This window comes from Sarcophilus harrisii, chromosome 4, assembly GCF_902635505.1.
Source record: "Sarcophilus harrisii chromosome 4, mSarHar1.11, whole genome shotgun sequence".
Taxonomy (NCBI): domain Eukaryota; kingdom Metazoa; phylum Chordata; class Mammalia; order Dasyuromorphia; family Dasyuridae; genus Sarcophilus; species Sarcophilus harrisii.
This window is the reverse complement of record NC_045429.1, coordinates 299,895,086-299,912,723: the sequence shown is the minus strand read 5'-3', so window position 1 is coordinate 299,912,723 and position 17,638 is coordinate 299,895,086. Positions and strand designations below refer to the sequence as shown.

The window sequence follows — 17,638 nt, the reverse complement described above, 5'->3', positions numbered from 1 at the left end:
TGTGTTTTAGGATTTCTTTAAATACAATAACCAAGAACTACTGAAATATTATTTCTATTTAGTGAAATGTCTATCTTCTGCCATGCAATTAGTGAAACTCTTCTAAAATCTCAATAAAAACTTACTGATTTTCACTAATTCATATTTGGAAATGATTATTATTTAAGAAAAAAAGTACTTTTCAAAAAGTTATTGGGATAATTAAAGCAAAAACTCAACCCTAAAAGATAAATGCAAAGTCTATCTAAAAGGAATACTTCTAAAATGTGTTTTAATACAAACAAGAAAACAAAAAAAGGAAATGTTTTTCATGTTCTCTTTTTTTCCCCTTTCTTTTTCTTTTAAAGAAAATATATAGTAGTAATCCTGGGTGAAAAATTATTTAGCAAGCTTCCACTTTTAAAAGAAAAAAACCAAGCAATGGTTAAGCAACAGAATAACAGTATCTTTTAAAAAATAAATACAATTTCTCAAAATTGTGTCCATTTTTACAAAAAAAAATTAGCTCTGAGATGATATTTTAAAAAGCAAGATAAAAGTAGATAAGCAGAATATAAAAGCATAAAACAACAAAGCATGAAGAACAGAGGCAAAGATAATTATTTTAAAAGGCATTATATATAAATTATCAAATTTGCAAAAACAACAACAAAAACACTTTTTTTAATCCAAAAAAAATTGAGTAACAAATTAAAGTACTTACAGCCATTATTAACTCAAAGGGGTGTTTATATACCCGCACTGGGGATTGGTATTTTTGCACCATGATTGTAATGTTTTAGCAATCTTCAAACCTGTAAAACACATACAAACACACACCATGATGGGAGAAAAAAGGTAACTATCTTTGTACATTACATTACCATCACTCCCCCCATAATAGGAAAACAAGGATCTCACACTAATAAAGGAAAGAAAATATAGAATCAGCTGAATTTTTAGTAGATTTTAAGAAAAGGTTAATTGGATAATTTTTTTTTTTTTAACATGAAAACAACAGTGTGATATAGTGGAGAAAAAGGCAACCTAGCCTTGACAAAGTTTACAATCCTGGATTCTACTACAAAGTCAGGCTGATATCTTTATCTAGGAAAGAAAATTTCTATTATTTTAATACATGAAAAAACTAGTTTATTCGCCAAATACTAAGTGGGAGGATAACACAAAGAGATAAAAATTTAAAGAAAAAAAAAAATCACACAATTCAAATTAAGCACTCAAGTAAAATACTGAATACATCTGAATTTTGGCAAATAAATTTTAATTTCCAATTTGTTCTATCATTTTTAAGATTTATCTTCACAAAGATAAAGGAGTTTCTCAGACCTATTCCTAACCAAGTAATTAATGATCTGTAATGTACAAAAATAACAGAAAAGTTTGTACTGAAAAGAATCCTTTTATAATGTAGATAACCATTCTCCAGTTTGTTGGATGAATGCCAATATGAATTTTTCTGAAAACACACTTGTGTTCCTCAAACACAGAACTACAGAGCTGGAGAACAGAAAGATCTCTGATGACATCTAGTAAAACACCTTCATTTCACATAAGGCAGTTAAAATCTAGGGAGACAGAATATAGGTATCCTCCCCAAAGAGGTTAAACAGCAAGTTGGGGTGATGAAAGGAGAATTAAAGGAAAAAGGACCAGAATCAGGTTCTTCTGATTACATTTCAGTGCTTTCTCAGTTAACTGTTGCTTCATGAAACCAGATATTTCTTCTTCCAAACTGGTATTTCCTTTTTTATTTAAGTTAATAATTAAAGTAATAACATCAAAACTAACTGACAAATATGTGCTCAATACTATAGGAAATATACAGATGAAAAAACAGCAGATGACAGGTAATACAAAATAGAATCCAATTGGGAAAAAAAAAAAAACTGAAAAATGTCTAGATAGTTTTAATAAGCATTTTATCATTTATACTCTTATAATATACTGTTAGCATTTAATGAAAAGGATGTTTTTACTTAGTTTCTTTTTTTTTCTTAAGTAGAAACTAAATTGATGTTCTATAAGAAGCCTTTCCCAAGCCCTCTTAACTCTAGTGTTGTTTATTCTGTATATAGCTTGTTTTGTTTATATTGCTTGTGGTGTCCCCATTATATCTAAGCTCTTAGAAAGTAGGACTGTTTTTTACCTCTTTTTGCATTCTCAGGGCACAGTGCCTGCAACATAATAGGACCTTAATGTTTATTGATTGATTTTGGTGTAGTTTATTGGTTTTTGTCACTATCATGGCCCAAACTCCAGCATTTTAACTCTAAAACTTCTATGGAGTATATTACAATCCAGCATTTAATCTGGAAAAAAATAAATCATAAATATCTTTAGTTTACCACCTACTGTTAAGGGAGTTGACATATAAAAGGGAATTGACATAAAAAAGGGAACAAATCTTTGGGAGTGTGGATTAGTTTTTTAAGAAACTTTTAACAGCCATTCATTTTAGTGAATTATTTGCTTTTTGAGCTACTATTGCTCATCAGATTTCTTAGAAAATCGGCTCAACTTTCTACCTGAGAAAATAGTAGAAATGGGATGTTTGGGACCAAAAACTTGTTCCCAAAGAGAATCTTATTACAAAGGCCAAGCGACATCCTTTGTTGGGCTGCTTCTACGGTAATACGTTCTCTTAAAAATAAATCACAGATAACTTTTAATGAGATAAAAAAAATGTGACGAGATCAAGTTTAAAAGAGAAGCCCAAAAAGGAGGGCAAGGTACATTACTCCTAAAAGAGAAAACTCCATCCACTGAATAACAGATGAGAAAAACCCAGAAAGTGAGCAAGAAAATAAGTGCCAGAACCCCCAAAATCAGACTCCTTAAAAAGAAGTGAGGAAAGGGAAAAGACTTTTGAGGGCGAAAGTGGTACCAAAAGGATTTGGGAAAATACCAAAGAAATGTAGGAAGCATGTCAAAGGCGGACATGAAGAGTTTATCTGGAGAGATTGTGAAAGTAACCAGAAGTGGATGAAGACCCCTAGGTCCTCGAAGACTCGGCCATCCCGGAAGAAATGAGAAAGTAACTAGGGCTAAAGCCTGAATAGAGTACTGAGAGATGGAAGAGAGATAGGCGCTAGGCGAGAGAGGGGTTAATTAGGGAAATTGAAGGGTGACTGAGATTAGGGTGATGATGAGAAAACCAAAACTTAAAAGTTAAAGAGAGCATGACTCCAGGCGGAGGAAGAAGGGGGTGTGATGAGAACTTGTAAAAGCAGGACCCACAGCTAAGGGAGAGAAGGAAAAGGGTAGGGGTCTTTGGGAGGGAAAAGATTTCATAAGTGAGGACAGAATCCTAACATGATGTTTTTTTTTATTTTGGGGGGATGGGGGACAGGACGTAAGTGGTTACAAATCTTCCCCACCCTCGGCCTGGGAGAAATGGCCTAAGGGAAGGAAGCTAGACCAGGGCCTGGGGAAAGGATGGCGAAATGCAGCAGCGAGAGGTCCAGGACCCGTCAGCTTAAGAGGGAAGCGGTGCGGACGACCTGAAAGGAGAACCCCTATTCCAGGGATTCAGAACCAGATCTTGAAGGTCGGGCAGGACCTACAAGCCTGGAGGGGCTTAATTAAGGGACGCGGGTCCCGGGCTCCTTGCGAAGGAGACGGCTGGAAGGAGGACAGGAAGCAGCCCCCAAAAAAGGGCTTGGACGCGGAAGGGGCCCTCGCGAGCGGGAGACCGGAGAGCCCAAAGCCACCTCCCGCCGGCTTGCCGGCCGTCCAGCCATCCCGCCGGCTTTGGAAGGCCGAGAACGCGCACAATGCCCGCCCTCCGGGACGCGCGCCTACCTCCTGTCAGAAAGGCCGGGTTCGGAGCAGAGGGCGGCGGGAGGCGCTCATCCCGGCGGCTCCGGCGGTGTTGGAGTCGCTGCTGCTGCTGCTGCTGCTGCTCTACTAGTGTGGCTTCTGCTTCTAATGCTACCGCTACTGATGAAGCAGCTCCTCTGACCGCTGGTTCCGGGGAGTGGGCTGGGGAGGGGGAGGAGGAACAGGGAGAAGAGAAGAGAAGGGACGGGTGGTTGTTACGGGTGACGGAGAGGGCGGGGCCCAGGCGGCCGAAACAGGCGCACATGCGCAGCTGAGCCAGAAGTGGGCGTAAGCTGCGGGGGACGACGGTTGCTAGGGCAGAAGAAGGTGGAGGGAGGGAAACTAGTTAGGGAGGGGGAGGGTCAATGAGAACGACCTGGGCTGAACCTCAGTTGCGCAAGCGTGGAGGGGTATAAGAGGGGTGGAGAGCGGCTCGCGTGGCACCGCGAGTAACGTCACGGCTCCGCCCACTTTATTTGTCGGCGTTCCAGGGGGTGGAGTTAGAAAAAGGAGCTGAAGTTTGGGAATTTGAGGACCCGGATGCGGTTGGGACAAAAGGGGCCCGAGGGCTTCTGGGGGGGCTAAAAGATGTCGGTGCAGAAATTTCTGAATGACGGATTTGTTTTTATTGACTCTCAAGTTCATCCGCATTGTCTGTGCTTCTGAGTTTCTCCCTCTTATTTCTTCACTTTTTTGTCTGATGTTCACAAGGCTTCCTTTACTTGCTCAGCCTTTCCGCCTTTTATTACTTGAGTGATTTAGGGCCTCCTTTTCTCTCTTCTGTATTGAAGGAGTTAATACGCTCTCTGAGACCTAACTTCTAAGTCGAGGGTTATAGTGAGGGTTTTTCCCCTGCGCGTGCTCTCTCTCGGGGTGCCCAGGCTGTTTTATGCTCTGGAATTTGGAAGAGCCCTAGGATGGCTAGGACCGGCGAATGACTTCAGAGATGGACGACTGAGAAGGCCTCCAACCAGAAGTCCCGGCCTCTGTTCTCTCCACTCAGCCGCCGAAGTGGTTTTCCTTAGAGCGCAGTTGTGACACCATGCGGCACCCCCCTCCAGTAAACCCCGGCTCCCTACTACCTCGACAAATCAAATCGAAAATTCTCTTTGGGCTACTTAAAGCCCTTCATAATCCGGCCCCTCCTAGGCTTCTTAGCCTTGCTCCTTTCCAAGTCCTCCGCGATCTAGTTCCACCGGCATTCCCGTCATTTTTTCACACAGAACATCATCTCTAGACTCCGTGACTGTACTTTTTCACTGCCTGACCAGTTCCCTCCCTCCCTCGGCCTCCTGACTTCCTGGCTTCTTGGAAGACTCGGCACAGTGTGCTGGAGTCTTTTCCTGGATGGAACCCGCGCCCTAACCCCACCCTATTGCTTGTACCTTCCCTCTGAGAATATACATTCCAGCTCCTTGTGGGCAGGAGCTATGTTTTTGCCTTTCTTTGTATCCCCAACCTTAGAGCCATACCTGGCATATAGTAGCAAGACCCACTTGCACCTTTTTTTTTTTTTTTTTGGGGGGGGGGGAGATTACATAAAGACTACTTAAGCATCCTTCTGAATAGGATTATTGAGATTAGGTGCCCTGCCACCCGCTTTGATAAAGCTCTTTGAGATCTGAGTTTTAGAAGATGGGTGAATTTTAGAGGATGGACAGTGATGAATGGGAGAGGAGGGAGGAAGTAAGGGGTAGTAGTCTAGCTTGAATTTTGCATTTTAGGTAGGCTGTAGGAGCTCTAGATCTAATTTTAAAAGGCAGTAGTGAAATAAGATGACATTTGGAAGGCCTTATGGTGTGGATAGCACCCCCAAATACAAACACTATTTTACTCAGAAATAAGCAGGACTATAAAATGAGAATTTTGTTGTTAAACACATCAGCATTTAGCCATCCAAATGAATGTCACGCTGGGAGAGTGGGCCCCAATTCAAAATATTTTTGTAATTTCTTCTTTGGAATTTGCCTTTCAGGGTCAATTTATGAGTCAAAAACAAGAAAGCCAGTTTTTTTATAGCCACAAAGTATTTCTAATTAAAGAGGACTCAGAATTTCAGAGACTGAAGGAAACACGTTAATCTAACTCACACCTGACCAAGAATTCCTTCTATAATAACATTCCCTAAAAGTGTTCACTTAGTCTTCTCTGGAACCCACTTACTAAAGCAATCCATTCCACTTTGGCACAATTTAGAAAACTTTTTCTTCTTTCACTTCAAGCCTAAATCTTCCATTCTGCTTGACCTTAAAAGATAGAACCAACAGTGGCTGGAGGTTGTAAATAGCCCATTTTCTTCCATCAAATAGCTCTTCAGATATTAGAAAACAGATGTCATGTGTCTTCTCCCCTCCACACTGAGTCCAACTTAAACATCCCTAATTCCCTTTGTGTGTAAATGTGTGTTCTTAATCCTAAATATTTGATTTTATTTTCATTTTGGAATTTATATATGAAAATCTTCAGTGTTTAGAATTTCTTCCCTACCTCTCCTCTACTTAATATTATTTTATTTTTTCTAATTACATGTAAAGATAGTTTTCAATATTCACTTTTATAAGATTTTTGAATTCCAAAAATTTTTTCTCCCTCTCTGAGTCCCCTCTCCCAAAAAATAAAGTAAGCTGATGATATGTGATACATGTACAATCATATTAAAAATATTTGCATACCTTATTCCCTTAACTATCCACAAAGGATAATCTGATATGAACAGAATCCACAAACCACAGACCAATGCATTTAATATAGATTCCTGAAAAAATTCTTGAAAGATTCATTAAAGAAATGGTTGGTTGATATCTGGAAAGGAAAATAGTTATTACAAAGAATAAGTATAACTTCAGCAAGAATAAGTCATGCCCATATATATACAAAAATACTTAATAGCAATTCTTATGATAAAGAAATTAAGGGAATGCCCATCAATTAGGGAATAGCTAAAAAAAAAAAAGTTGTGATGAAATACTATTGTGCTATAAGAAATGATGAGCAGGATGCTTTCAGAAGAACCTATGAAGACTTACATGAACTGATACAAAGTGAAATGAGGAGAACTAAGTAAACCTTGGGCATAATGGGACTGGGATCAACTGTAATTGACAACTATTTTCAGCAATACAACTATACACAACAATTCTGAAGAACTTACAATTAAAAGTATTATCCATCTCTAGAGAAAGAATTGATGATGTGAATGCAAATTGAGGCATACTATTTTTTTCTCAATAGTACTTTATTTTTTGAAATACATGTAAAAATAGTTTCCAAAACATCCCCCCTTCCCCAGGACAACAAGCAATCTGATATAGGTTTATCCTTTTAAACATATTTCCATATTTGTTATGTTGTGCAAAAAAAAGACTAAAAGGGAAAAAAAAACTGAAAAAGAAAAAAAACAACAAAAAAAATGAAAATACTATTCTCCCATCCACATTTAGTCTTCATAATTTTCTCTCTGGATGTGGAGACTTTCCATCTCAAGTCTCTTGAAATTATCTTGGGTCACAGAATTATTAAGAGCAAAGCATACTTTTAAAAAACTTTATTATGGTTATTTTGGTTTGTTTTTTTTTTTTTTTTTTTTTTTTGCAACAATGCTAAGAGGGACATGTTTTGCATGACTACACAGCTACATTCTATATCAAATTGCTCTTCTCAAGGAAGGGAAGGGAAAAAGAGAAGTTGTAGCTCAAACTTTTAAAAAGTGAATGTTAAATTTTTTTGTTGTTTCCATGTAATTGAGAAAAAACTTATTTAAAATACACTTCTGATCATTGGGTGGTGGGGTAAAGAATTAGTCATGACACACGAAACTGTTTTGTTGTAAATCATAGAAATGCTATAGATTTAGATTATCTAGATTTTTATCTAGATAAACTTTGATAAAGTAAACCATGCTGTTCTTATGGACAAGATGAAAAGATGTGGATTAGATAATAAAATCGGGATTCAGAAACCCAAAGAGTAATCCCTTAAGGATTCTTAAGTAGTTCTTTAATACCTCACCTATCAACAGGCAGTTAATCTCTGGTAGAAAATCCCTAGGGATCTTTCATTGACCTTGTGCTATCAAATTTATAACTTGAATAAAGACATAGATAGAATAATCAGATCTACAAATGGCACAAAGCTGAGAGGGATACAATGGATAAAAGGATCCAAAAGTATCTTGACAAAATAAAGTACTGGGCTGAATCTTATAAGATGAAATTCAAGAGAGATGATCATAAAATCTTAAACTTGGATATAATATATATATATATATATATATATATATGGGATGTAATTTTTTAAAAAATTTAAGGCTTTATTGGTCACTTTGCTGCTATACATATATATATATATATATACACACACATATATTTTATATATATATATATATATATATATATTAAGATGGTGAAAATACTATACTTTGATCTAAGTCCTTGAAGGACAAATTCTCCTTGAATCCTGCCACTATAAAAACCCTGCCTGAGGACAAACAGCTTCATTCTATAATCTAGATGGGGCTAGAAGAGTCCAGAGCTGGAAATACCAATCCTATTGAATTGGAGAAACACCCTATTCAATTGAAAATTTTCTATTCAATTCCAGCTCAAACTCTACCCACCAGCCTCTTCAGGAGGGGGAACAGGCCTAGGCTTGAAGCCCAAGGCTTCCATTACAAAAATGGCAATTTTAAACCCAATCCTTGCAGAGGAGCTAACATGCCAAGGAAACTCCTTCTTCCTGGCATAGCAAACTCTGTCCGCTGGAATATTCACTTCCAGCGCTACCCTCTCTTTATCTCCCTCACCTATTTCCCTAACAAGACCTTATGCCTCTCTATCAGGCTCTCTATTAGAAACTTTACTTCTCTGCCAGTACTCCTCCACTAAGGAATTCAGCCTTTTTATTCATGCATAGCAAAGGCTGACTTCCCAATGCTTATAATAAACCTCTTTTACCAATCTAGTTTTTGGGTTCGTAAATTCCTTTATGAAGGATTTCTGCACTGCCTGAAAGGGAGTTCCCAAAACTCCCTACCCATGTGCCAAATCCCAAAGGGGTATAGGAGAGCCAAATCTCTCCATTTGGTTCCCTGAACCCCGAACCTGCCATTAGACCTCATCATTTAACTCCCTGACCACCCTAAATCTAGATCTCATCAGAGATACTGCAGAATCAAAGGATATGCACAGTTTGATAGCCCTTTGGGCATAGTTCTAAATGATAGCAATTATTTTAAAAAAGAATCTGGGAGCTTTAGTGGGCTACAAGCTCAATTGGATTCAGCAATGTGGTAGGCAGCAAAAAAAAGCTTTTGCAGTCTTGGGCTGCATTAGAAAAGGCACAATCTATAGGAGCCAAGAGATAGACATGATCCTATTGTATTTTGCCCTTGATGTAATACCGCATTCAATTGTAAGTGCCATGATTTAAGAAGATGTTAAATTCATAATACACTAGGATTATTTGAGGGTACTATGCAGGTTTATCCTAGAGAAATGAATACAAGATACTTCAATGTTTTCAAGTACTGAATTTGAAAGGAGGAGGAATTAGACTTCCTCTGTTTTGCCCTAAAAGGCAGAACTAGCAGTGTATAGAAATTGCAAAGGGACAAATTTTGACTTGATCTCAGAAAAAACCTTTTTTGTTGTTTTGAGGCAACTGACTTGTCTAGATTTATACTACTGGTAAGGGACTGAAGCCATAAGGGACTGTGGCTGAAATTTAATCTCAGGTCCTTCCTGGCTTCACGGCTTCACAGCTCCTCTATCAGTAGATAGATAAAGCTATATAGCTGCTCCAAGAAAAAACTAATAAGCAAAACTACCCCAAGTGGAATGACTTCAAGAGGTGGTGAATTCCTACCTACTTCTTGGAAATCTTCTAGTATTAACAACCATTTAGGTATATAATAGTAGAAATCCCTTTGTATAAGGTTGACCTGGATGGCCAATGGTGTGTGAATGCAATCCCTTCGAACTCTCAAAATCTTATCATAGTCTCTGGGTATTTAGTAGTTTATCATATCCAGAACTAAACATATTACTCTAACTGTAGTCTGATTAGAGCAGAATATAGAAGGACTATCATTTAATTCTATACACTATTCTTCAAGTAACATAGCCATAATTGCACATTGAGCTTATTCTCCCCTCCAAAAAAAAGTGTGCTGGAGCTAGCTCCAAAAATTTTCAGTGAGTGCAATTAGAACTCGGAAAGCAACCAAGGCTATAAATCAGGGGTATATTTGTTATTTTGTTCATTATCCAGACTTTGAAAATGATGAAAATGTTAATACTGCAGATTAAAAGTGTGTCCTGGGCATTTTCCCCTCAAAATGCTGATTGTTTAAGCATTGACCAATAGAAATCTGACTAAAACCTTCAGATCTCTCTGAATGTATAATGCCTGGAACTTTCAATGTAAGACTTTATATTTACTTATTATAGCTTCATCTCCCACTATACTGATCAAAATTATTGTTGGTTGATTTTTGATGATAAAAACTATATCTGTTCCCAGAGGACAACGATTGAAGCTTTTCAAAAGATTATGCCAACGATTCTGAAGATAATTTGCAGGGACTTAGCAAAAATGTTTTCAAACATATTAAAATAAGAGGCTAGATAATTCTTTTTGTTTAGGGAAAGAAATGAAACCTAAAGGGCATCTACCAAATGCAGAATTTCTGAACAAAGTGTAGCATGGAAATTTAATAGAATACTATTTGCTGTAATAAATGATGAAATAAGTTTCAGAGAAAATTGAAAAAACTTGTATAAACTGATTGCAGAGTGAAATAAGCAGAATCAGAACAGTTTATGCAATAATATTGTAAAGACAAACAGCTTTGAAACACTTAATAGTTCATTGCAATAACTAGCCATCATTTCAGAAGTTTGATAATGATTCATGCTATCCCTTTTCTAAACTCTTTTAGAGCCAGGGCAATGGACTCTGGATATGACCAATGTGGAAATTTATTTTGTTTTGATTATTCGTATTTGTTACAATGATTTTTTTTCTTTTTTGCCAATAGGTCAGGGATTGAGAACAGATTGGAGGGAGAATGAAAAGAATGCTTGATGATTTTAAAAATAAAACCAAACATTTTTAAAAAGAAATGAGTGTATTTCAAAGTAACCACTTTAAAAGGGACAGTGATAATTTGTGTGTGTGTGTGTTTGTGTATACTTCTTGCAGTGGAAAAGCAGGTTCAATTGGTAAAAATTACCAAGAGACCAGTCTTATTTCTCAAAGGAAAGGGTTTTATTGTCATAAAAGCAGACATAGCCAAGTAGCATCAGGGGACCGATTGTTTAAAGGAAGTTGCCTGTGATAACTATTTATAGATTCTCATGGGAGATTACTCTTAAACTATTTCTTGGGATTCATTAAAACTTTGAAACTAACAAAGGCACACCACCAGGGTCCCAAATCTTTAAAATAAGTAGCATATGACCCAAGCTCCTAGCACCTGGCTAGGTCTGCAACCATATTCCTCTTTTCTGTCTTCTGTGGTTAGCTGCCCACAAAGGAAAAAACAAACTTCCTGCTGGGGTCTATTCTATTTTGATGTTTATATATTTATTTTTATTACCTTGTACTAGCATCTTTTTTCCTAAGTCCTATAATGTGGTTGCAACCTGCAGTCCAGGAGTGGCTCCTCAGTAAAATGTTCAAGCTAATAAAGTTCATAACTTGGGGAGTTTGCCTTTGCTAATACTGTCTGACTCATTGTGCCCCTACCCCAAAGTTCCAGGGAAAATTTCTCTAACAGAGCTTAGATATGGTCTAGAGTCTTCCTAAATAGATTTACAGGATCTCTTTTAGAAAAGGACTAAATACACTTTTACAAAATAGATGAGATATAGGATAGAGTAGATATCAGTTTTAGGTATATATTTCTTCCATCACAAAAGAATCATTTGAAGTACAGAAGACTCACAAGAATATGTTTAATATATATGACATGAATATAATAGACATGAAATAGCCCATCACCTCTCATTCTCTCCCAGGAGGTAAAGACTATTTTATAGGACTGCTCAACAGATTTTTCATGTTTACCTTTAGTTTATATTATCTGAACAACTCACAAATCAGGAAATCATGACAAGTCTGAGACTGTCTTGGGGTTTTGACAAGTCTGAGACTGTCTTGGGGTTTAACTCTTTCATCTGTAATATCCTCTATATGGGGCAGGTAGGTGGCAACAACAAAATCGTCCATATTTTCTCCTGGGAAATTGTAAAAATCATCTTCATCAGGGTAACCAGAACCTGACCTCTCAAACTCACAAGGATATTGACAAGGCTGGGAATGTTTCTGAGGATCACTATTTGGTGATCTGGGTTCAGCGAAAGAAATAAAATAGAAATTGCCAGGGATTTGATGTGTAGAGTGGTCTAGGCAAAGGCATATTCTTGCTGCAGTTGTTTTTACAGCTGGAGGAAGAAGGAAAGAGGAAGAAGGAAGGGTGAGAAATCTCCTCTCCCTTCAAAGAAGTCTAAAGGGGAACTGTTAGTGTTGTTCCAATAGAGGCCCTCCTCAAATTACCTCTCCTTACTCCTTACGACCCATTGATTGAGGACTTTTCCTGGCCCAGGTACCAATACTTTTTAACATAGTATCCAATCATGGGAACATAGGATATGAGGAGCTATTGATTATGTGGCATTTAGCCAGGGGAGAAAGAACATAAATCCTTCTCCACAAAGCCAAAGCACATTTGGGAAATGTACCAGTCCAACAGTTCAGGAGATTGCCCTGATCATCCTTGTTATACAGAGTTCTACGAAATCCTCCGTTTGTGCTTTCCTAAAAGCCATATTCTAAATATGTTGGAAGATCCAGATAGGGGAAGAAAAACTAAGAAACCAAAAATTGTTTTTGTTTTTGCTAATTTTATACAGTTTAGTGATCATTAATGTAAATGTACTGAAGAAATAAAGCAAGTGTTCAAGTCCACATACCACATACCTACCAATATAACAATTACCACATACCTACCAATATAACAAAATTACATTGTAACAAAATAAGGAAGCTAAGTGGTCACCAAACGACAACAATGATGTAATTCAGATATAACTTCCTTTAAAGCAGGGACAGTTTTGTTTATTTTTGCCTTTTTATCCCTAATGCTTAGCATAGTCTGACATATAATGAGCTTTTAATCATATCATTCTATCTCTCTTTGTGTGTCTCATTCCCTCTAAACCTATTCTTGTTTCTCATTATAACCTCTAATTCCTCTGCTCCTCAGCACTTTTCCAGGCTATTACCCTTTCTCTAATTTTTTAGAGTTTTTCTTGTTTCCTAGAATTAACCAAGTGAACTACACACTATCTCTTATTCTTTTAAAAATGTTTTCTAATTTGCTTAGCCATTCCCCAATTGATGGGAATTTATTTTGTTAAATTCTTTTCTATGACAAATTTTTTTTTTAAAATGATTCTATAAATACATATATTTATATTTGCTGAGGCAATTGGTATTAAGTGACTTGCCCAGGGTCACACAGCTAGGAAATGTCTGAGGTCAAATTTGAACTCAGGTCCTGCTGACTTCAGGGCTGGTGCTCTATATACACTATGCCACCTAGTCGCCCCTGCTTATAGGTATTTTGATATGGGGCCTTTTTTTTAATCAATGGAATTTCTGGGTCAAAAGGTAGTAATTTTATTTACCTAATTCCAAATGGCTTTCTAAAATGATTATACTGATTCATATGACAAGCAATGTCATTCTTTCTATAACCCCTCCAAATAAATATTTATTGTCATCTTTGCCAATTTGTAGAGAGTAAGTTTAAACCTCCATGTTATTTTGATTTGTATTTCTCTTATTAATGATTTATAACGTGGTTGTATTCTTTACTCTTGAATCCTCTAACTTCTTCAACGATAGCTGTTTCTTCCAAAACCCAACTTGGTGACTTACTCTCACAATCTGTCTCCTCCTATCATACTCATGTTCTTCTAAACAGAGCTGGGATAAAGGAAATAAAAAAGAAAAAGTCACTGGGTATAATACAAATTTATATTATCTCCTCTCAACTAAGCCCTCGTAGCAAGCAATGCTTTTATTTATTCCTAATTGATTCCCTCTCCTGCTCCCCATAGAAACTGTTCCAAACCTCTCTTGAAATCTACATTTCCCCCTTCCTCCAATTTGGTTGAAAACCTTACCTCTTCTTTTGACAAAATTGAAGTTGTTTGCCACAAGTTCCCTCTTTTATCTTCTTCCTTTCTCTGTATATTATAAGCCTTTGAAATCATCCCCCATTCTATTTTCCATTCCCCCAATCTCTAATAATGGGGCAACTAGATAGTATAGTAGCTAAAATGGTTGGAATCAGAAGACTTAAGTACACACTAGACTTCAAACAGGTTGTGTGACTGTGGGTAAGTTACTTAATCCTGTTTGCCTCAGTTTCCTCATCTGCAAAATGGGTTGAAGAAAGAAATGGTAAAACTCTTCAATATCTTTGCCAAGAAACCCCCCAAAAGTGGTCATGAAAAGTTGGACATCACTGAATAACAACAGCAAATCTCTGAGAATGATTTGATTTTTTCTGTTATTGCCCAATAACTATCCCTTTATATGTGTTCTTGATCTCATTTCTCTAGCAGTTATCCTAGAACTCTTTCTTCTCTGTTCCTCTCATTTAGGAGGTGAGGAATACTATAAGTTTTCAAGCCTGAGTGATTAGGAAAATACTGGTGTTCTCAAAGAAACAGGAAAATATGGAAGAGAGCAGAGCTGAGGAGCAAAGATGAACTCTATTTTGAATATTTGAGATGCCTATGGAACATCCCATTCAAAATGTCCAAAATTTAGAAACAGTGATGTGAAATGAGTTCAGGAGAGAGGTATATACATTTGAGGATCATCTACATAGAGATAAGGAAAGGAAAAGAAACAAGTATTTATATAGTGCCTACTATGTGCCAGGCACTGTATACTAAGACTTACTCTTTAGCAATATTATCTAATTCGTTTCTCATAATATCCTTGCTATTATTATTCCTATATTATAATCAAAGAAATCAAGGCAAATAGAGGCTAAGCCCAGGTTTACATAATTAGTGTCTGAATTTGAATCCATTATGCCATCAACTGATAATAAACTCAAAATTCAAAATTAGACATATTTTTTGGAAGATCAATGTGAGGATACCTTTGCTTCACTATAAATATTTATTCATAAGGGTTTTTCTTTTCTTTCTTTTTTCTCTTTCCCAGTGGGGAAAGGGTGTGGGAAGGAGAAAAAAAATGATAGTTTGAGGGAAAAAAGAAGAAAAGAAAAAGATAGAACAGAGAGTCATGGAAGTCCTTTTTTTTTTAAATGCACAGAGAAAAACAAAAAAAGTCATAATGAATATTCTCAGCAAATTTTAAGGAAAAAAAAAAAACTATTTAAACTCATTACTTCCATGTTATGGGCCAGAACTCTGAACTTGAAACAATGGATTCTTACAAGGCAGGCACTAAGTCAATGGAATTGATAGAGACAATAGTTATCTAATTTAGATGGTTCAGTATGATTGATTTAATTCTACAAGGAGATGTTATGGGCCAGAACTTGAAACAAGGTACTAAGTGGAATTGAAGAGCCAATGGTTAAATCTAGTTTAGTTTTGATTTAATTCTATAACAAATAATTGTTTCCTAGTAATATAATGGTTGTTTTGTACTCATTGTGTAGCATATAAGCTAGAAGCCTCAGCCAGGGAGATTCAGAGATTCAGAGACAAGCAGACAGAAGGCTGGAGGCTGGAGGCTGAAGACTGGAGCACAAGCCCTTGGACTCAGATAGCTTCATCCCATCTCACACCACCTTGGTGGCAGGCTCTCCTCCTTTGCTTCCCCACTGAAACCAAGACTCTGGAAAGCCTGCAGAAAACTAGCCCAGCCCCAAGTGAAGGAGATAAGACTTTGAGAGATAATAAAGAATTTGGACTTTAACACCTGGCTACACTTGGTGGTGATTACAAGAAAACCCCAACAGAAAACATTACATTTTAGAGAGAACATTACATTTTGGTGCCCAATGTGGGGCTGACAGGATCCAGATTTCAGTGGAAAAGTCTCTGATCCTGATTTCAATGGAAAAATCTCCTTGACCCAGAAATTAGGGTGAATACAAAAATAGACAAGGAAACTTAAAGGGCTAAAATAGTACTTCAGCTAAAATGGGACAGATGTTTAGAAAACAGACTTCTTTTCCAATTCAAGGAAAATGTGTAGAGAGCATTGTCAGACTTAAGAAAAGCCAAGGTTTGATTGTAACTTGGGAGCAGATCATTGAACTTTTAGAAACAGTACAATACACATCTCCTTGGTTCTCTAAAGAAAAAGAATTGAATCCAGACGCCTGGAAAGTAGTAGGAGAGCAACTATGTCAACTCTACAGTGATAATGGACTTGACTCAATTTCCAAAGAAACACTTTATACATATAACTTAATATAACTGGCTTTAAGAAATTATATAAGTATTAGAATAAGAAAAAAGAAGAAAGAGGAGGAGAGGGAGGATACAGACAAACTAGGTAAAAAGGATGAAGAATCAGATAAGAATGGAGTTAAGTACAATTCTAAGTGTAGTTCTTCACTGCAGAAGCCATTAGGGCATTTCCCATCTCACTTCCCCCTCAATTAACCCTTCATAGGTGGAAGGAGGAGGAGGAGGGAAAGAGGCAGTAAAACAATCAGCACCACCTATGAAGCAGCCTATGACAAGATTACAAAAGGCACTGGTTAAGGCTAAGAAAGAAGGACAGGATATATCTGATTTAAAAATAAATGCATGCCCTGTGATTGAAGAACTTGACTCTTCAGGTCAACAACGGAAAAGATATACTCCTTTTGATCTGGAAAAAATTAAGGGTTTGAAAAAGGGTTGCACTCTTTATGGGGCTACATCATCTTATGTTTAAGATGTTACTAGAGAATTTGGTTTATGAAATCTTAACCCCTAGTGACTGGAAATCTATAGCAAGGACATGTTTAGAACCTGGACAAAACTTGTTGTGGCTTTCAGAGTATCATGAATTATGTAGGATTCAAGCCCAATGCAATAAGCAGACTGGAGTTAATTCTCCAATCACTTTGACCAACTAGTAGGTGAAGGTCAGAATGAAGACAATTCAGCACAGATTAATTATCCCATATCAGTGTAGCAAATTGCTACTGCTGCTATAAAAGCTTGGGGTTCCCTCCCAGGAAAAGACCGAGGGGAAGCCTTCACAAAAATAGAGCAAGGTCCCAATAAACCCTTTGCTGATTTTGTGGGACATTTGCAAACAGCTGTACAAGAACCATTGGGGAAAATGCAGCTACAAGAATAATAATAAGACACCTGGCTAAGGAAAATGCTAATGAGGTGTGCAGAAGAATTACATGGGGACTACACAAAAATGCTCCTTTAGAGGAGATCATAAAATGTTGTGCCACAGTGGTCACAAGTGCTTATTATACCCAGACTATGATGAACATGAGAAGACAGGTTCCTTCTTGGCAAGGGACTTCTAGAGAAACTCATTGATGCTTTCAGTGTCGAAAAATTGGACATCTGAGAGCTCAATGTAGGCAAAAAGATAAAAGTAAGAAGACAGGGTGAGAAAAGACCTAAAAACCCTATGTCCAAAATGCCACAAGGGCTTTCACTGGGCCTCAGAATGTAGATTGACCCAGGGAAATGAGAGGCGGGGCTCAGCCCCAATAAAAAACATATGGGGCATGATGGCAGCTGAGGTTACACCTTTAGAAGTTCAGGACTCTGATGTGATCAATCCGCAAAAAAGCAATCACATG

General features: G+C 37.2%; 1 protein-coding gene across 2 annotated transcripts in view; it reads right to left on the bottom strand.

Moving 5' to 3' along the window:
- The window catches only part of SEC14L1 (SEC14 like lipid binding 1), an 84,562-nt gene extending 80,612 nt beyond the window's left edge, over positions 1 to 3,950 (bottom strand). The window contains exons 1-2 of one of the 2 annotated variants that reach the window (XM_003768676.3): positions 3,802 to 3,950; positions 704 to 794 (exon numbers count right to left, since the gene is read on the bottom strand). In XM_003768676.3, the coding sequence (XP_003768724.2) occupies positions 704 to 766 (63 nt within the window). In that variant the 5' untranslated portion in view covers positions 767 to 794; positions 3,802 to 3,950. The remainder of the gene's footprint in view (positions 1 to 703; positions 795 to 3,801) is intronic. The other variant, XM_031965557.1, reaches the window with a different exon arrangement.
- Between the last annotated feature and the right edge of the window lie 13,688 nt (positions 3,951 to 17,638).